The following is a 21,081-nucleotide window of genomic DNA, read 5'->3' as shown; positions in this document are numbered from 1 at the left end:
CTCAAAAATAAACAACCTTTGCTTGGGGCAGTGGGGGGGTTGTGTGGCGGAAATTGCGATGAAATCTATAGCTGCTTTTGCCGGAGGGGAAGCAAAACTGATCAGACCGAGCACACTGTGTAAACGAGTTCGGAAATTCATTACAAAGATAACAGTTGCCTCTCGCTCACTCATGACTTCCTTCCTGTTTCATCACCTTCTCAGCTTCATCTTCTCTGTAGAAATGCTCCTGTTTAGTTGAAATGCTCCTGTTTAGGCTGTTGACCGGTTCGGCATATCTGTTCCAGAGAGTGCTCTTTTGTGTGTTGCGGTTTTAATATCACTACAGATGGGTGATTTATTTTCCCCCTACCCTCTCTAGACTGAGAAGTGGGGCAGGACAGTTAGCACAATTCCATCTTTGTGCCTCAGCGTATCATATATGTGTAGGGGGGAAACTGGGCTCAGATTATGCAAATTCCCTCCTCTTTGGGGATCTTTCTGTTCATGCTTACAGCCTCTGCTATGTTGTCAGCTGACATACAGAGCCCTCATTCCACAAGGATTTTGAGTTTGTTTGGTGGTGGTAGTTTTTAAAGCCACAGTTTCCCCCGCATAATCTCATTACGTGGTAATTTTGGCTCTCATTTTTCCACTCCCCAGGTAGGGGACTCATTTTGAAAAGAGGGAGACTGCTAACATCAACACTGTTCAGGAATGAAGATGCTTCAGCCCCTCTGATAATTTTCATAGTTTTCTCTCTTTTTTGGCACCTTCTATTTTGGGGGAGACTCAGTGCAAAACATACCGTATTTTTCGCTCTATAACACGCACCTGACCATAACACGCACGTAGTTTTTAGAGGAGGAAAACAAGAAAAAAATATTCTAAACAAAACAGTGGATGTATGATTTTTGTGGTTCATGCTGTGGCCACAGACATGTGATCTGACGGTGAGTTTGGGGTAGCCCAATGCAAAAATCCTGAGGATCCATGTGGGTCCATGCTTTGTAACCACATTTTTGCCCCATTGCGGCCCCATGAAACAGTGGGTGCGTGTGTGTTTTTTGTGCAGGCTGTAGCCATGGACATGCTATGTGATCTGATGGTGAATTTGGGGTGACCCAGTGCAAAAATCCTTAGGATCCATGTGGATCCGTGCTTTGTAACCACGTTTTAAGTGGGGAGGGAAGGAAAAGCACTCAAGGGACAAGGAGCACACGTGGGGGGGGTGGAGAAGGGTGCTGCTAATAATGCAGGAGAGGCTCCTCTCCGGCTTTGCTCCTTTAGAACAAGCAGGCTCTGCATCTCTCCCTCCTCCCCAGCAAGGAAACCACGATAGTAACCACTCTGAGACAAATCAAGAAAAAGTGCGACCAACACTCTCCCCCAACAAGCACAGTGAGGTCAACACACACACACACACACACAGAGAGAGAGAGAGAGAGAGAGAGAGAGAGAGAGAACTGGCCCTAAAGTTGCAGGGCGCTGGAAGTCGCAGGGGCGCTGGGGGAGTGAATGGGAAGCAAGAGAAGGAGAACGATCCCTCACACACACACAGACACACAGAGTGTCAATTCTAAAGTCGCAGGGGCGCTGGGGGAGTGAATGGGAAGCAAGAGAAGGAGAACGATCCCTCACACACACACAGACACACAGAGTGTCAATTCTAAAGTCGCAGGGGCGCTGGGGGAGTGAATGGGAAGCAAGAGAAGGAGAACGATCCCTCACACACACACAGACACACAGAGTGTCAATTCTAAAGTCGCAGGGGCGCTGGGGGAGTGAATGGGAAGCAAGAGAAGGAGAACGATCCCTCACACACACACAGACACACAGAGTGTCAATTCTAAAGTCGCAGGGGCGCTAGGGGAGTGAATGGGAAGCAAGAGGAAAAGGAGCCCTCACACACAGAGAGACACACAGTGTGGATTCTAAAGTCGCAGGAAGAGTGAATGGGAAGCAAATCACACACAGAGAGACACACAGAGTGTGGATTCTAACGTGGGGAGAGTGAAGGGGAAGCAAGAGGAGAAGCAGCCCTCACGCACACACAGACACACAGAGTGTGGATTCTAACGTGGGGAGAGTGAAGGGGAAGCAAGAGGAGAAGCAGCCCTCACGCACACACAGACACACAGAGTGTGGATTCTAACGTGGGGAGAGTGAAGGGGAAGCAAGAGGAGAAGCAGCCCTCACGCACACACAGACACACAGAGTGTGGATTCTAACGTGGGGAGAGTGAAGGGGAAGCAAGAGGAGAAGCAGCCCTCACGCACACACAGAGTGTGGATTCTAACGTGGGGAGAGTGAAGGGGAAGCAAGAGGAGAAGCAGCCCTCACGCACACACAGACACACAGAGTGTGGATTCTAACGTGGGGAGAGTGAAGGGGAAGCAAGAGGAGAAGCAGCCCTCACGCACACACAGACACACAGAGTGTGGATTCTAACGTGGGGAGAGTGAAGGGGAAGCAAGAGGAGAAGCAGCCCTCACGCACACACAGAGTGTGGATTCTAACGTCGGGAGAGTGAAGGGGAAGCAAGAGGAGAAGCAGCCCTCACGCACACACAGACACACACAGTGTGGATTCTAACGTCGCAGGGGCGCAGGGAGAGTGAAGGGGAAGCAGGAGGAGGAGAACGATAGCTCAAGCACACGCACAAACACACACACACACACACACACAGCCCCTACAGTGCCTAATCCAAAATCGGACAGCAAAAAACTGCAGGCAGGGACAGAGAGCACGGGGTTGTTTTAAAGCAGCCAACTCCCGCTCTGCTTCTCTCCCTCCTTCCCAGCTCCGCTAGCTGACAGGAGCCGCTTACACCCGCTTTGCTGTTGCAAAGCGAGCCACGGACTGCTCACGACTGCAGCAGATTCCCCCGCCATCTGTAGGCATTCGCTCCATAACACGCACAGACATTTCCCCTTACTTTCTAGGAGGAAAAATCTGCGTGTTATGGAGCGAAATTTACGGTATGTCACATTCAACCGTACCATAGATTTATATCAACTGTCTACCTCAGCTTGTCTTCCCTAGATAGCCGTAGCCAATTCAGACCTCATTATGTGGTTAGGGTACCTTGGCCAACATCCCAGACTCTACGCTTGCCTTGAGGCTTTCCACACCTGAAAAACAGCAGCAGTTGTAAAACTCTCACCCGAAGCGAGATTTCAACACACCTGTGTGGCAGATGTCCTGTACCTGGTGTTTCATGATGTTGTCCCTCACTCCATCCCATTGGGGAAAAAATGTGATGTACATATTGCCTCATAATGATTGTTTCTAGGTGGGGGTGCGTGACCAAACAATGCTTTCCAGCATATAATAAGCATGTTACTTTTTCTTCCCTAGCTTGCTGGAGTTGCCTTTCTTGGGGCTGGTCTTTGGGCCTGGAGCGAAAAGGTAAGAAAAATGACTCTTTGCTATAGAGAATTGAGCTGCCTCTCATTGAGGAGGTGCAAGGGGTCTCACACAGCACACACACTCATCCTTTACACGTTGGCCTTTCTGTTGAAGGACAGAAATCCCGACTAGCACTGCTTTTCTGCCTCCAGGCTTATTTTCATGAGTGTTCTGCAAAATCAGCTACTTATCTAGGGGGTGCAAAGAGCCTTGCAGCAGAATCCTGCATATATCTATTCAGAAAGTCCACAGGGTTCCCTGGGGCTTGGTTCTAGGGAAGAAGCCTTAGTTTGGAATCCTCTATACAATTCCTGGAAGCAAGTTCCTGGGGCTGTCAGGCCCCAGCTAGGCATTTAAGTGGGGAAGCCATGCCATCTCATCACTTCCACACTCAACCTGGGCTGCTGATTTTGGTGGAGGTAATATCTATATCCTGCCTCCCTCTTGGGTGACTTTGGCCATATGGCTGTTACTGGGGCAGATCACCCGTGTTGCTTTGAATCAAAGCTTGGGAGGGTAGATACCTATCTTCCTAAATTTATTGTTAGCTGGCATGCCTAATTCTGCACCGGTTTCTCTTCTACCCCACCCCACCCTTATGCTCCCCACACACTCCTCTTCCTCAGCCAATGCTTTAGTCCAGTGTTTCCCAACCTTGGGCCTCCAGCTGTTTTTGAACTACAATTCCCATCATCCCTGACCACTGGTCTTGCTAGCTAAGGATGATGGGAGTTGTAGTACAAAAACAGCTGGAGGCCAAAGGTTGGGAAACACTGCTAGTCTATATGAAAATTTAGTTTCAGCAAGGGAAAACCACAAGTTTTGTGTTTGAATGAAAAAGCAGAGATTCCTGCTGCCCCTCCTCACTCCTGCTGCCTCTGTGGGGCTTGGTTTGAAGATGATAGAGTGCAGCCCTTTTGCCCAACATCCTTTATGAATTCCTTGTGCTAAGGTAATCCCCTTTTAAATGGGGCCCTCGTTTACATGATTGTAGGTTCTGAATTTGTTAGACATGCTGGCTGTTCTGCAGTTAACCATAGGGTGATGATGAGATTTGCAGGTCAGGGCGGGGAAAAAGGAGGCAAGGGGATATTTGGCGCATTTACGTTTAACTTCTAAATGATAGGCTATTTCTGAAGCTTCACGCAAAATGGGCAGAGTTCCAGAAAAAAAATAGTTGCTATGGTACCCTTTGTCCTCCAAGGACTGACTTAACACACACACACAAGTTCTGTAGGAGGGAAGCATCATATGGCTATTACTCACACCAAAAATCAGCAGCCCAGATTTGGCCATTTTAATTGGGCAGGCTGTTGATCTTCAGGGCCCTGGAACCTGAAATTGTTTTCTTCTGCTTAGTAATGACAATGTTTTATCGCATTTAATGAGAGTGTTAATGTTTTGGGCTTTGGGTTTTCTGGTTTTGCTGTTTGTATTCAGCTGCTAAGTTTTATTAGTCAGCCTGCTTTATGCTCCTCTCACCCGCAAACTGTTCCCAGGTAAATAGTCTCATAGAGAAAATACTGCTGCTCTTGGGATACTTTGCTGCGATTCGTTGCCACTCCAAAGGCACCTTCTGAACCATTGCAACCATAGAAATTCCAGTGGAGTACAGTGGTGCCCCGCAAGACGAATGCCTCGCAAGACGGAAAACTCGTCACCGTTTTGGAGGTGCTTCGCAAAACAAATCTGCTATGGGCTTGCTTCGCAAGACGACAATGTCTTGCAAGTTCCTGCTGGTTTTTTTCCCTCCCTCCCCCTTTTTCTGATCCGATAAGCTGATAAGCCGCTAATAGCGCTAATAGCGCTAACCCTCTAATCCGTCAATGGGCTTGCTTCGCAAGACAAAAAAACCGCTAGACGAAGAGAATCACAGAACGGATTCTTTTCGTCTTGCGAGGCACCACTGTTATTCAGGCAGTGGGTTTATCAATGTATGATTAGGCGAGTGGGGCAGGGATGAAGACAGGAAGAGAAGCAATTCTGAATGAGAAAGTGGGGGTGTTCTATATCCAAAATATGGGCATTTTCACCTGTGATATTGTGATAGGTAGTATGCAATGATTCTTCAACATCAACTTCATTGGGCTGGTCGTGTTGTGTGGATGCCTGATTATCGTCTTCCAAAGCAACTACTCTATTCCGAACTTAAAAATGGAAAGCGTAATGCTGGTGGTTAATGAAAGACTGTCTCAAGGCAAATTTTAAAAATGCAATATAAACACTGACAACTGGGAAACGCATGCCTGTGAGCGCTCCAATTGGAGAACTGCCTTTACCAAAGGTGGGCTTTGAAGACACTCGAACTCAGGACGCAAGGGAGAAACATGCTAAGAGGAAAGCACGCTTGGCAAATCAACACTGTGATCAACTCCCACCTGGAAACCTATGTCCCCACTGTGGAAGGACATGCAGATCCACAATTGGCCTCCACAGTCACTTATGGACTGATTGTTAAAACCGTGTTTATGGAAGACATTCTTACTTGGCTACGAGTGATCGCCAAAGAAGAAGACTTGAGAACAGATGTGGGCAGAAGGTAGATTGGGATTTGCTGTCAGCCCTCTGATCCAACAGGGCTCTCCTTATGCTCTCATGCGTTCCAAAGAACTCTGTGGGCTGGATCAAAAAGTGCCTTTCTGCTTGGGAAAGGTCCCTTTTGCTCACCGAAGGACTCCTGGATATTGCAAAGAGTTTGGCGTGGTACAGGCGAACCCCAACCCAAAGTTGCTTTTCCACTTGTGCAAGGAGAAGAATCACAAAAACCGCTATGGAGCAGCCACCCTGGTATTAAAGGTTGCGCAAGGCTTTCCAGGGTGTTTCTTTTTCATTGCCACTTCCTGTTATTTGGATCTGTGTGTGTGTGTTTTTAACAAAACGAAAGTGCTTCGTGTCGCACAAATGAAACACTTGTCCTGTCTCTGCCCACCAAATCTATTCGATGGTACCAGCTTCATCGTGCAACTGCCCCCATTCTAATGTTTTGGTAGCTGGTGACGTTGGTTTTAAAAGGAAACACAATGCTAATTCCAAGGGGAATTCCCGTGAAGCAGCTCATATTTGAATGATGCTATGAATCACTGTTTGAGAGAACTATCTGCTCACATTTCTTCTTAAATTCTTTCTGAAACTCCTAGTCATTGTGATGTGTTCCCCCTTCCCCTGCTGAAGTTTCCAAAAACTTTACTGAGGGCATGTACCTGATGGGAGCACCACAAACACCTATAAATAAAGGCTTATTTGAAATGTAAATATCCAGATGTCAGAAAAATGATAATAATAATTAATAATAATAATTAATACCCCAGTGTTGCAGCAAACAGTTATTACTTTGATAGTTATTTAATCCACCCAGAAATGATGCAGTTTTGTCTCAGGTGCAGGGAAATGACTGCATGGGGGGTCTTAGGCTGAGAGCTGTGTCCAAATCAGAAATAAAAATCATTTTGCAACTTGTCATTCTGTTAGTGCCACCTAGTGGAAGCCTTCTTGGCTGCAAGGTCCTTAGATTAGTTGGCAGAACCTGATATTTAGGGATGTTTCCTGATGACAAATTCAGGAGTGTGTACCTGACAAAAGAGGTGAGGCCAGCCCAGGCTCCCTTTGTGCACATAGCCATTCGATGCTTTTTAAAATATAGTAAGTGAAATATAGTAGGTAATTAAAAATATAGTCAGTGAAACGACCTTAAGTCTTATTCAAATATTTTTCCTTGCGGTATGCAGGGTTACTGCAATTAAATACCCTGTGAGGAGATTGACGTAACCCCCACCCCTAACATTTAATTGAAATTAAATTGCACTGAGCCTTTTATGCATGCAATGCATATCCTTCTATGATGCAGGCCTGCTTTTGAATTGTGTTTTGAGGTATATGGTATCTTTACAGTAGAATGCCAGGAAGCTTTAATTCATTAAAGTCATAACTGATTAGTACAAGGAGCAGGTTCTCACTCTTTCTCGTTTTTGCTTCGTTTTAGGGGGTGCTCTCTGACATATCCAAAATGACCCGCCTCCATGGCTTTGACCCCGTGGTCCTTATCCTGTTTGTTGGCGGAGTAATGTTCATTCTGGGATTTGCTGGCTGTGTGGGAGCCCTGCGGGAGAACATCTGCCTCCTGAAATTCGTAAGTAATTGGATTTTTGGGTGTGTGTTTTGTTAGCCAGGATGTGTCCCCATCAGTCAGGATTTGGGGTTCGTTTATTTCTCTGTGCAATTCTTGTAGAACTAGGTCAAGTGAAAGCATCCTAATTACAGCCAGTAGGTTAATCAACACATTTTAGAAAATTTGTCAGTGAAGGACAGCATTACTTGGTGTGCAGTAAATTAAGGGATGTTTGTTTTGTTTTGTTTTGCTTTGCTTTGCTTTCCTTTGCTTTCCTTTGCTTTGCTTCTGGGGTCTTAGTGTAGCGTAGTGAAAAACATTTCCTAACATTGTTAGAAGTCTTTAACAGCTGTCTCCTATAATCTCAAGGATTGTATAAGATTAGATACAATCATATTGTAATAAACAAAAAACTGCCCTTATTCCCTTATGGGGAACACAAGAGCCCTTACAGAGTCCTTTGTGGGTTCTCTATCAGTCAGAGAAAATAAAAGAGGCCAACCAGAGAATATTGAGAAGCAAAGTAGCTTGTAAGCCTGATCTTTATTGAACTGTTGCAACAGGGTGCTCCCCTCACACGCAGGAAAGGAGGAGAACCCAGAACAAAGGTGTGCCTGCCCTTATATAGACATTTTAAATTCCCTGCCCTGGAGCTCAAGACCACCCCCCACAAACATCATACCTACATCACAGAAAAGGTGGTCTACAACAGAAATGTGAATGTTGTTGTTTTTCCTGTCTGCCAGGTTATCTGATAATGCCTTATCTGATTGCCTTTCCTGGTAGTCTGCCCATTCCTTTGAGATGGTGATTACCCACTTTCTGAGACAACGGGGAGGTTTCCCCAACCCCTCCCTCCTTGCAGAGAAAACATTTGGTCAGTTTGGGAGTGAAAATGGTTTCAGGGGGCGGTCTTGCTGTGCTGCTCCAGACATGTGGTCCACATACCCATGTGCTCGCCTGGCCGGCACATTTATGAGCATTTATTTTATATATATATATATATATATATATATATATATATATATATATGTGTGTGTGTGTGTGTGTGTGTGTGTGTGTGTGTGTGTGTGTGTGTATGTATATGTGTGTGTGTGTGTGTGTGTGTGTGTGTATATATATATATATGACCTTAAATTTTTTATTTCAATATTTTTTTAAAAACACACACACGTTGAACTACCATTTATTTATTTTATTTACACCCCGCCCTTCCTCCTGGATCATCCCAGGGTGGCAGACACAGCAGTCATAAAACATTTTAAAAGAACCTTAAAAACAGTTTAAAAACATTGTCAGCAGGTGATTTCAGGGTTGCCAGGAACACTGTCTTTTAGCCATCAAATGCCTGGGCGAACGGGATTGTTTCTCTTGAAAGTTAGCAACGAGGGAGACAGACTCTAATTCTGAGAACCACAGCCTGTCAGACTTACCAGTATTTGTTGTTGAGGTGTTAGCAAAAAGAAAGAAAAAGAGAACTTCTGGGTGTATTTGCTGGGATACATTAACACTACATGACCTCAAACCTAGAGGAGAGTACTAGCGTCTCTTAGCTTCCGTGAATGAGCATTCCATTCTCAAAATTCTGTAACTGCCACTTTCAGCATCATTTTTATCAGAGCAGCTTAAGAAGCCAGTAAGTTTTTGGTGTAAGAATTTAAAATTTCTGCTTTGCTAGCGACTGTTACCTATATTCAGATTCTCTCCTAGCTCAAATAAGCCCGATATGTGGGTTATCAAAAAGGGTTACCTCTGTTTTCAAATGCACCTATTCTGGACAGTCCAGTTTTCCCTGTCTTGTTTTTTCCTTGTTTATTTGTCAAGTATTGTGAATTGCAGTGCAGTGTTTTAGTACTTTTCACAGATTGCTACAAGCAAACAATGTGCAGTTATTTTGTGGGAAGTTTGTGTGTCTCTTCTAGTTGAGTTTTATCGGGCGTAATATTTGTTGGCCTCCTTCAGTGATTTCTCAACTTTCAAGAGCCCTTTCTATTTTGCATTACAGAGGGTTAAGGGGTGTATTCTAGGATACACATGGTGAACTTTCCAAATTTATATGATGTTATATGAATTAGGATATATATGTGTGTGTATATATATGTGTGTGTATGTGTGTGTGTGTATACACACACACATACATATACATACACACTAAATCATATGTGTGTGATTATATAAATTTATATAATTTAGTTTATTATTATAATAATATCTATACCACTTTATATTTTTAAGGGGGGAAATCCCAAAGCAGTTTACAATACATTAAAACGTCAAATAAAACAACCCAGAGCAAAACATTATTGAAGAAAATCAAATATAAAGTAATACATTCAAAGCCACACAATAACCAGGAAACTAAAATATTACCTTAAAAGATTTCAAAATAAAAGAAGTTGTAGATAAACTGTCATTTTAAAACAGCATAATTAACAAAAGAATAAAATATTGCCATAAGCAATATGTCTGCTGCTGTTGCTGCCCCTGGCAGTTCATGGCAGATGATGACTGTGAAAGCTCAGGCTCAGTGACCTGGGTCTGCACTAAGAGACATCCAAGATGGTTTCTGGCCCCTTCAGCAGCCTTGGCTTTTGTAGCTGGAGTCAGTCAGAGCCCCACCCTCTCAGGCCAGGTGGGAAATGGCCTGAGAGGGTGAGGCCTGAGGGTAGGGAGCAGGTCTTCCAGGACTCACAGCCAAGATGGTTAATTAAGACAACTTTACAAAATCTGAGCTATAGGATAGCTCAGATCTAAGGCCTTGCAAGCAGATTTTTCAGTACATTAGATTAAGGCTGTCTAAATGTTGAAACCAACCCCACCCCAAGTCCTGTGTATTAGAGAGGAAGATCAGTAGTGGTCTTTTGGTCATGATCACCGATTGTCTTCTTGAGGGATTTCAAGGTCCCCTGGAACACTGTTGGAGAACTACTGGCTTGCTTCTGTTTTGAGCAGAATCTCATTCTTCCACCACCTCCACTCCTTTCTTTGTTTTGCAGTTCTGTGGCACGATTGTGCTAATATTTCTTCTGGAGTTGGCAGCAGCTGTCCTGGCTTTCTTGTTCCAAGACTGGGTGAGGGACCGGGTGGAGACGTTTTTCAAGAACAACATTAAGTCTTACCGAGATGACATTGACCTGCAGAACCTCATTGATTCGTTGCAGAAAATGGTAAGTTGCTTTGAGAAATCTGCTTGGCCTTCTAATTGGGAAAACAGTAGTGAGTTAGGGTCTTTAAAAAGTTCTTGAGAAAGAAAATGAACTGCTTGTTAACCTGAACCATGTACAGTGGTACCTCGGGTTACAGACGCTTCAGGTTACAGACTCCGCTAACCCAGAAATGTTACCTCAGGTTAAGAACTTTGCTTCAGGATGAGAACAGAAATCGTGCTCCGGTGTCGCGGCAGCAGCAGGAGGCCCCATTAGCTAAAGTGGTGCTTCAGGTTGAGAACAGCTTCAGGTTAAGAACAGACCTTCCAGAACGAATTAAGTTCTTAACCCGAGGTACTACTGTATTGGATTCCCTGAAAATTTTTACCATGAAGGGTGAATGGAAGTTGTGATCTTCTAAAACAGACTTCCTCAACCTCGGCCCTCCAGATGTTTTTGGCCTACAACCATGATTCTTAGCTAGCAGGACCAGTGGTCAGGGATGGTGGGAATTGTAGTCTCAAAACATCTGGAAGGCCGAGGTTGAGGAAGCCTGTTTTAGAAGATTTGCCCTAATGTGTTGAATATGCAGAAACCAGTTTACATGGAAAAGGGGTATTCAGATATTTGACCACTTCTTTCTGCAGTCTTGAATTCAGCAACACATATCTCACATGAACATACTGATTGTACGCTTTATCTCTTGACATAAGACCTCTCTGTCCAGCAGCTGTGCCATCCCAATCAAATAAACAGAAACATAAAATGTGCTCATAGTTTAGTGACAATGGGAATGCTACGTAATTTCCCCCCAAACGCTTCTGTGTATGTTGTTCATAAAGCAGGTATGATAGTTGGGTTTGCCACCCTAGGGAGTGGCTGTACTAAATTTTTTAGAAAAACAAAAAACAGAGCAGATCAATCTAGTTAAGTTTGCCAAAGTCCAATTTGTGATTTTGGTAGTTGCCATTCTTCATGATTATCAGTAAATTATTTTATAACAGGATGCCCTATTTCAACAAAATCATCTACATCACCCATGTGATTCAATGCATGTAATCTCTTTCTTGATTTTTCTGATACAGGTACTAAATCCTTTGGTACATCCCTAGTCTAACAGAGTGATTTATCTATTGCAGAATAACTGTTGTGGGGCTCAGGAGCCGAACGACTGGAACCTTAACATATACTTCAACTGCAGTAGCACAAGCAAGAGCCGTGAGAGATGTGGCGTTCCTTTTTCCTGCTGCATCCAAGATCCTGCTGTGAGATATTTCCTGTCTTCTTAGTTCTGTATTAATACTGGTGCTCGGAAAAAGGAAGTGTTTCCTGAACTGAGCGCGTAAAATGTCGTCTAAAGTCTCGTATGCGTGCTGCTTTGCAAAGGACCCTTCATACTTATTTAAAATAAGAAATGCATTGAAATCTTGCCATGGTTGATAAGCTATATTGACACCCCTATTTTTCCTCTCTCTTCAGCAAAAGGTTGTTAACACACAGTGTGGCTATGATGTAAGAAATCTGGTGAGTATGTTTGTTTCATATATCACTGCCCTACCTCCCACCCCCAGTTTTGCTTTCCCACAAGGGATTAGGAGCTAGGGCCACTGTGAAAGGAAGCGTCAGGCAATTGAACTTGGTAAATTCTTGATGCAAGAAACTAGAATAGGAGGCAAGAAGGATCATGCCATATCAGTAGCCTTTCCAGAAGTATGTTGGAAACCATAGTTGGCCAAGGCTAGTGTCTTCCCAATACAGTTGTACCTTTGTTCTCAAACGGAAGTCCGTTCGACTTCCCAAAACCAAGGCACGGCTTTCGATTGGCTGCAGGAGCTTCCTGGAAGCTGTGGAAGCCGCGTCAGATGTTCGGCTTCCAAAAAATGTTCACAAACCAGAACACTCACTTCTGGGTTTGAGACGTTTGAATCGCAAGGCGCTCAAGAACCAAGGTACGACTGTACTTCTTTGTTATATGCCCTTGGCGTGTACTTGCAATCTGAAGGAGTTTCTGGTCTCCCAAGTCTCCATCCCAATGTGCTGTTACCAAACTGGAAATGACAATAAAATAACAGGACATGGGGTTTTTTTTGGTGCACTAATATGTTCAGTTCTTTCTTGCAATGTATGAGAGAGCAGGGGCCGCCTGCTTCTCCAAATTCCTTTCACTCCTATTAGGACTGGACAATAAATCAATATGTCGTCCAAATCCAGTTTAAAGTCCATATCGTGATACTGGTTTTATAGTTTTTGACCTGGCAATATATTGTGAATCGTGTGTGTGTGTGTGTGTGTGTGCGCGCGCGCGCACGCTTTGTAGAAACTGCAATGTGGGGAAAACTGAAGCCAGCTTATGCCTCTACAAAGCTCCATCCTTATTTCGGACATTGTGGTGTATCTGTATATCACAGTGTTTGAGAGCTATACAAAGTAGCCTTGGACAAATTACACCCTTAGCTGTAAGATATCAGGTCAAATCAGCCTGGTGAGTCAAGATTGGCCCACAGGCCAGAGGTTGCTCACCCGTAGAGATGAAGGTCTCTTTTCTTCAGCGAACAGCATGACCCTGTCAAAGGTTGAAGGGGGTCTGAAAGTGTAAGTGGATTTTTAGCGTAATTTACAACGGATACTACAAACACAGGGAATAATTTCCCAGTGGAAAATGTGATTATCCTGTAAAAAAAAAAAGTGCAGAAGCGGAAACAACTATTGAAGTACTGGTGTCTGTTGGAAACTTTGTTATGGTTGAGTTTGAATAGCAAATTGGTTGACCAGACAATGCAATATGATATTCATTAGTATGAAATCCTTTTCCTAAAAAGTTGTGGGAGGGGGGACTCCTTTGATGTTTGTCTTCCCTGCAAATGATGATAAATGTTGTGCTGAAAAGAAACAATTACGATTATGCCACAGCTAAGTGTAAATTTCTGTGGGCAGTACAACTTTCCTCACAGACTTGAAGTGGGCTGCAACTTATGAATGCATAGTCAACTGTCGTATGCACGAGGTCTTGTTTGGAGGCATTTATTTGTGGGTGTCTAGCAATTAATTTTCACATGTTACATTGGTCACGTTACATTAGACACAGGTCATATGTCAGAAAACATTTCTTCCACAGCTCCCAATAAACATTACCAAAATTTTGACGCATCCCCATATTAGCTCTTTATGAATATCGTAGCAGGTGGATTCTATTCACTGATACTTTTAGATAAACCAATTCTCCAAGTCACAGATAAATTCCTGAGTTTACATTGGTCATATCTTTTAGAACACAATCAAAAGAAAGCATTTTTAAACTACCTGTGCCATACTTCTTTATTCTTTCTGTAGCCACAAAGGTAAAGAGGTGGCTGAATAAGATTTTCATTGGTTATCTTTTACTGTTACAGTGAAGACAGCAAGAGAGCAAAAATAGCAGAATAGATTATGCAAAGTAAGAGATTTTGCCATTTGATATTGGTTGTAGAACCTAGCTTTTCTAGGTGCAGAATTTTAATTGGTTTTAGTTCAGTCCTGCCCATAGCAAGGAGATTCCAGTTTTGTTGTCCTTGCTTTTCGTAAAAATAGAGGAAGTAACAAAAAGAAAATGCACGTGAAATATTCTCTCTCTCTCTCTCTCTCTCTCTCTCTCTCCTGACTCCTCCTATTTTCTCTTTCTAGCCTGTATCCGCTTGGGGAGAACGAATTTACACCAGGGGCTGCATCCCTGCTCTGGAAGCTTGGTTGCCCCGGAATATTTACATTGTGGCAGGAATTTTTGTGGCAATTTCGTTATTGCAGGTGAGTTCCTGTTGGCCTGTTGAAGCAGCACATATTATTTCTTACCCAGTGATTAGATCTGTCTACTATTACAGTGTTTGGGTGATGAAGAATTGTTAGAGACAAATATTTGTGCAAAAGATACCATTTGGTGATCCCATGAATAGAGTTGCTAGCTTCAGATTTCAAAAATAGCCTCACTGGGAGTGGAACCTGAGTAGAATTTGGCAAGTCAGGGACCAGACCATAGCAGCACCTAGATTTTCATTGGCTTTCCAGATGCCTGATTGTTTCCTCCCTAACAGAAAACGTTTTACTGGTTGGACCAGTAAAATCCAGGCTGGTTAGTAGCCTGAGTGTGTTGTTCTGTTCCTCATCCCCACCTGCCCGCCCCCTTAGATCAAGGAAATTGCCATATGGTTTGGTTTGAGTGTTGTTCTCTTCCCTGCCCCATATCCTTGTGCGGCTGTTAATGGTCTTCTAAAGGAAAATAGAGGAATGAACGTATTGTGTTGACTGAGCAGTTATGCTCACAAATCTCAGTCTTGCAAAGCAATTGTAATAGTTTTCCAACTTGAAATGTGGGCAGTGCTTTTCAATGGAAGAAAGCAGCACAAACCTCATTGGTTCCAAACCAGTTAAAGGCCTAATCTATTTTTCCAGGGCTAAATAGTTCTGCAATATCCCATCACTGTTGACGAGGACTTCAGTTATTTCCAGGCTAGTTTGAAACAGGCTAGCAAAAGAGCCAGAATTTGCACTGTTTTGTTATTTTCATAAAGAGCACCAGACTGCTAAAACATTTTCTTTCTTATAAATAGTGCTTGTTTTGTCTGTCTTTTCTTCTTTGTTAGATATTTGGGATTTTCCTGGCCAGGACACTGATTTGTGACATTGAAGCTGTGAAGGCAGGCTACCATTTCTGAAGACAAGACAAGAGATCATCTGTAAAGACAAATCAGTTCTCTCCCCACCCCCTGCTATTGCTGTGAGCACAAGGAGAAAAGGAACAAAACCGGAGATCTAGAAAAGTCTTGATACAACTAGAGCGTAAAGCCATAATATATCACTTAAACAACAACAACAAAAAACATAGTTGGATGCTACCCTACTTCAGGCTGGAGCTGAAGAACCTGCTCCTCTTCTCACCTGGCTAATGAATAGTTTTACAATGCTGATCTCTCGGAAAGAAGATTTATCTTCATCCTTCTGTACACAGATGTGAAATTACGGCAGGCACCAGTGGACCGTTCTACATGCTCCTACCCGAAAGCTGCTACTGTCTAAGGACTGTTGCCTTAGTTTTCCTTTTACAGTAGTTCCTTAGAGGTTAGAATTGTTACATTCCAAAAGTTGGTCAGTGCCTAGAATAACGCCCCACGATGCCAAATGATCACATTTTTGGGCGGGGTTGGGTCAGATACATGAAATGCCTTTAAATATGGAAAACTTGTTCAGGGAATGTTGTGCCTGTTGAGAGATTGAAGCATGCACTGTGTGAGCGTTTTAAATGAGAGCCATGTTTGTACAGTGTTGCCTGGGGGTTTTTTTAAAAAAGGGGGGGCTGTCGTGTGCCGGGATCAACTGTACAGAAGGGAGGGATTTCCTCTTATTCAGGCCAGATCTTATGTGTCCATTTTTGATGCTAGAGATCTGAAGAGAACACTGGAGATACTTCAAAAGGACTTTCCTTACCTACCAGGATTTGTAAAGTAAAAGTCAATTGTACGTTCAACAGCATCGGACCACAGGCCTCCTTTGGAAAGGTCAAGGCTGATTTCTCGCGCCACGTCTCCTTCTTAATATGGCGTTATTTATAGACATTTGAACAAGGAAATGTGTCCGCATACAGTTTTGCTAACGTTACTTCATATAGTAGTAGTTCGTAAAGCCATTTATCCGTTGGACTGAAGTTTCTCGTTTTGCTAGATACCTGGAGCCATACCTCTTTGGACCACATTTCTATCTTTTTTTGTGGCAGTGAAAAATGCATATGCTAACGTCTCCTAGGTATGTGTAAATAATTGGATGTATTGGATGTTCAGGGGTATTTGAATCATGCAAAGCTGTTTAAAAGTGTGCACTGGTCATTTCCACTTCATGTACGGCAAATAGATGCTCTTACGCTTGTCAGGTTGCGGCCCGTATCAGAGCGAGGTCCCACGACCAGCCTGCACACAGCTTGTGACTCACCAAGCTGAAAAGAGCCCATCAGCCAGATAGGGATGCTGAACTGATAACACAGTGCTTTGATTTAAACAGGTGAGTTGCTAGAGAGGCTGATGTAAGTTGCTTTATACAGCTGATGGGCTGCATTCTGCTTGGTGGAGCATAAGCCTACTCTAGAGCCTGCCATAAAGAGGTGGTTTGTCACCAAGAATGAAAAAGTGTTAATTTCTCTTTTCAGGATTTTGGCCTCATGGGCTTTCTTTTATGCAAGCTGTTTTAATATGACCCTCGTTGAAATAGATGGCATGTGCCTTTAGAGTTTTCAACCATCCTTCACAGCCATTCCATATAAATGCCTGTGTAGAACACAGTTCCGAACAGTGAAGTCAGCGATGTGTTTTTTGGGGACGCCCTAGAAAACTCTTGTTTGGATTCTTCCTGACAAAGGACTGAACTTTGTTTTCTTCAGGGACTGCAGACTTGTCTACACTGCCTAACACACTTTTATAAAGTCTGTATTTGTGTAATTTTTGTAAGATTCTCTTTTTTTACTGCATGTAGAATAAGCAGCAGCAACAAAAAGCAAACTCTGTGTGTGATTCCTTCATTTAAAGTGGAACATTCCTCTGGCAGAAACATCAGGCAGCACCTGGTTTGTGCAGGGGTTGCATTCTGGATCATCTTGCACGATGGCGGAGCCTGCCTTGGCACCCCATTATACCTGCTATTCCTGCTACTTCTGGCTTTACAGCGATGCTCATGTGCATGATCGCACACAAAGTGGTCGTGGCCTGTATTTGTTTTTTTAAAAAGACCTGAATTTTAAACAACCATTATCTTGAAAATATATGAGCCCATTTTCATGGACTAACCAAGCTAATGTGCAGAGATCTAAAACTGCCCTTAGTACAATGGTACTTGGTTCTCAAACTTAATCCGGTCTGCCAGTCTGTTCCAAAACCAAAGCATTCCAAAACTAAGGTACTCTTTCCCATAGAAAGTAATGCAAAATGGATTAATCTGTTCCAGACTTTTTAAAACAACCCCTGAAACAGCACTTTAACATGAATTTTGCTATCTATCGAGACCATTGATCCATAAAATGAAAGCAATAATCAATGTACTGTACTATAAAGTAAACAAGACAGTATTGTAGATGATAAAAATTAAAATTACTTTTTTTTCTTAGCTGCACTGATAATATTCACTGTTGGGGGCTTTTATCCATTTCCGCAGCCACACAATCAATCAATCAATCAATCAATCAATCAATCAATCAGTAGCTGAGATGGGCTCCACAAAAGATGGGTTCACAAAAACAAATTAACCGAAAAAGCCTCAAAAACAAAAATGCAAAATAAATAGCAAAAACAAAAGCACTAAACTTAATCCGTCCCAGAAGCCTGTTTGATTTCCAAAATTTTTGAAAACCAAGGCACAGCTTCTGATTGGTGCAGGTGCCCTGGAAACAATAGCCAACAGCCGCATTAGGCGTTCGGCTTCCAAAAATCGTTTGAAAACCGGAACACACTTCTGGGTTTTCGGCATTTGGGAACCGAGGCGTTTGAGAACCAAGGTAGCACTGTAATTTGCTAACACGGAGAAAAGCTGTTTTTACAAGATGATGGGATGCAAAACCATCTTACAAGCTGTGCTTCCTGGATATTTTTGGTTCTCTGAGAGATGGTGACTGAAGGTGTTTCTACCTTTGTGATCCAGCAGTAGGACCTCCTCAGGCATGTGTAAAGGCTTTTCAGTGATAGCTCAGATAACAAACCCTTTCCAGAGAGTGCTGATGAGCCTCTCTGCTTTATGTTTACTATACTCTCTTCCTGTAGCTGGGAAAAATGACTACGTGCTGATTTTGTTTTTAGGAAACAGTAGGATCCCTGCTTTCCGATTTATGTTCTTATGCTGGACTCTTTTTCAGTTTGCCCCAGGTAATAAACTCATACCGGTGAACTCTGCATAACTTAAACCCCTACAGCAATCCATTTGGTGGCATGAAGTTTGAACAAAGGATGCAGGAGACTTGCAAATGATAATGCTTATAAGTGATATAGAGGAAAACCTCCTTGTCTCCAGCTAGCAAAGAAGAAGCTATAATAGCCTGTGAGAGTTAAAGAGCCAGCAGGCAAATTCCTTGACTGATGAATATCAAGTAGCACTGTGGATTTAGCAGCCAAAAAGACCTCCCCCTGACACGTTTTTTGCTTGCTGGAAGGCACAATCCCTAGGAAGCTTTTCCTGAACAAATTGCATTGTGCTGAATGAGAGTTGCGCAGGAAAGATTTTTAATGGGTTGTGCATGTGCACACAAATGGCCTGTTTTCTCTCTTTTCAAGCTTGTCATCTCAAAGGTGCAACAGTAGCGATTATACAAATTTCTGATTAGGAGAACACCCCCCCCCCAGTTTAGAGGCAAACCTCAAACAAAAAGAATGTTTTTAAAAGTATCCTGCAGCTACATCTGCTCAGAGAAGCCAAGTATAGGAGTAACCTTGGTTCTCAAATTTAATCCATTTGACTCCCGAAACGGTTCGAAAACCAAGGCGCATGGCTTCTGATTGGCTGCAGGGGCTTCCTGCACTCAATCGGAAGCCACGGTGGACGTTCGGCTTCTGAAAAACGTTTGCAAACCTGAACACTCACTTCCGGCATTCGGGAGCTAAGCCATTCGACTGCCAAGGTACCACTGTACTCTTCCAGAGTCATTTGTCTGCACGTACCCCATGGTGGGAAGACAATGGGGTGGCCATGTGCCCTACTATACGAAGGACCCTTCTCTAGCTGAAGTCTAATTTAAAGTTGAAGAATCACGAGATGGGAGATCGGGGCATTGATGTTGCCCATCAGCGTCATGTAGAATAAGCAGCAGCAACAAAACGCCAACACTGTGTGTGTGTGACTCATTCATTTAAAGCGGAATAGTCCTCTGGCAGAAACATCTGGCAACCCCCAATGTGTCCAGGGGTTGCGTTCTGGGTCATCTTGCACGGCAGCAGAGCGCATATACGCCTGCCTGCCCTTCTCCCTTTGAACCCTGTTATTTCCTGCCACTTCTGGGTTTACAGCGATGCTCACGTGCATGATTGCGCACAAAGTGGCTCTTCCTAGGTCTGAGCAAACATAGTTCTGCCCCTGCCCATAAGGCTATTAGATTTGACAAAGTTAGCAACCCTAGACCGCTTACAGGAAGGAAAACAGAATCTGATCAAATGCTGTAGGGAGATGATAGGGCTGATACAATATGATAGCTAACTGTTGTCATCATATTTTTCGGCTTTATTTTACTGATGAAGGCAAGGTTTCCATGTTTGCTTCCTTGAGTAAACACGCACAAAACCAGAATGGCCTATATGTTACAAACTAGCATGTCTGGGGAAAGTAGGCAGGAACCGAACTTCCAAATGCTCAAAGATGCAATTCCTCCATTAATATATTCTGAAGTTCTATAGTGTTCGCCAGGGCCCTGTACATGTGCTTCCCCCCATGATGGATGGATATTGTATTTGCACATGATGAGAGGGCAGTCTGTGATAACCATTCCACAGTTAAACAAGTGAGTTTAATGGAGTCATTTCTGCTGGAATGCAAGGGAGAATAGGATTTAATCAGGATTTAGTGTTTTGGGGTGATGATGTTGTGGACTTGGAAAGAAGGCTTGTGTGAATATCATTTGCCTTAACATCCTATTCAAAAAACCCCATCACCCAAGGCCCTTCAATATAATTTTTTTTAAAAAAACAACACACCAGCTCTAGCAATATTTTGCTTGGATGCTTGGACACAACAGATCAAACCTGTTGTACTGCTTGTTAGCCAAGGCAGTACTAAACCGCAGTAGCACGTTTTGTGCGCTAAGTAGATATCCTTCCACATTTATGGTTCAAAGAGGCGGTGCTCCTCATTCAGTATCTGAACAGCCATTAGCGCCTGTTTGGCTACATTACCATTGATGTGGCCACAGAGCTTCTCAAGGGTTTCTTTCATCTTGTCCTCTTCAGCCTCTTTCCGAAGGTCGCCTGAAGGAGATCAAACATTTTAGCGGAAGAGCTTGCAAAAGTAAAGGCTAAGCAAGCAAGCAGTGTAGTATATAATAGCTTCACAACAGCGAATCTAATGCACTGGATGCAATCCTGACAGTGGCTCAGTCCTCCCCCCTCCCCGTGTTTCTTTGTGTGGGGTGAGGCAATATTTAAAGTAATATTCTGAGAGAATGCAGGTAACTGCTTCTAGTGGGGAACAGCAATTTTTTGCCAGTTCTTTGTTTTTCCTTTATTTTGGGAGGGAGTTTCAGGCATACCTACATTATTTCATGGCTAGTGTAAAGCATTCCCCCAACTAAGACTTTGTCTCAGTTGTCTGTTATTTTTAAACGGAGGTGAGGGGAATTACTCTGTCTTTCCAACATAGTCCTACTTTAGCTCCCCCCCTCCTTTCTTCATTTCAGATCACACGCAGTTTCCATTTTTGCTTGCTAATATCAATGTTACTCCAACGTCCTTTCCC

At 43.4% G+C, this 21,081-nt stretch overlaps 2 protein-coding genes across 3 annotated transcripts in view; one reads left to right on the top strand and one right to left on the bottom strand.

Moving 5' to 3' along the window:
- The window catches only part of TSPAN14 (tetraspanin 14), a 43,610-nt gene extending 27,662 nt beyond the window's left edge, over positions 1–15,948 (top strand). Inside the window, exons 3-9 of the mRNA XM_082222497.1 lie at positions 3,340–3,390; positions 7,370–7,516; positions 10,492–10,662; positions 11,781–11,906; positions 12,121–12,165; positions 14,302–14,421; positions 15,255–15,948. Coding sequence (XP_082078623.1) covers positions 3,340–3,390; positions 7,370–7,516; positions 10,492–10,662; positions 11,781–11,906; positions 12,121–12,165; positions 14,302–14,421; positions 15,255–15,326 — 732 coding nt within the window. The 3' untranslated portion in view covers positions 15,327–15,948. The remainder of the gene's footprint in view (positions 1–3,339; positions 3,391–7,369; positions 7,517–10,491; positions 10,663–11,780; positions 11,907–12,120; positions 12,166–14,301; positions 14,422–15,254) is intronic.
- Positions 15,949–20,115: 4,167 nt separating this feature from the next.
- The window catches only part of LOC309532259 (rap1 GTPase-GDP dissociation stimulator 1-like), a 36,299-nt gene continuing 35,333 nt past the window's right edge, over positions 20,116–21,081 (bottom strand). For both annotated transcript variants that reach the window (XM_082222447.1, XM_082222448.1), the window contains one exon: positions 20,116–20,594. In XM_082222447.1, the coding sequence (XP_082078573.1) occupies positions 20,452–20,594 (143 nt within the window). In that variant the 3' untranslated portion in view covers positions 20,116–20,451. The remainder of the gene's footprint in view (positions 20,595–21,081) is intronic.

The sequence above is a fragment of the Podarcis vaucheri genome (genome assembly GCF_965113315.1).
Source record: "Podarcis vaucheri genome assembly, chromosome: 5".
In the NCBI taxonomy this organism is placed as follows: Eukaryota; Metazoa; Chordata; class Lepidosauria; order Squamata; family Lacertidae; genus Podarcis; species Podarcis vaucheri.
This window is presented reverse-complemented; position numbering and strand designations above follow the sequence as displayed.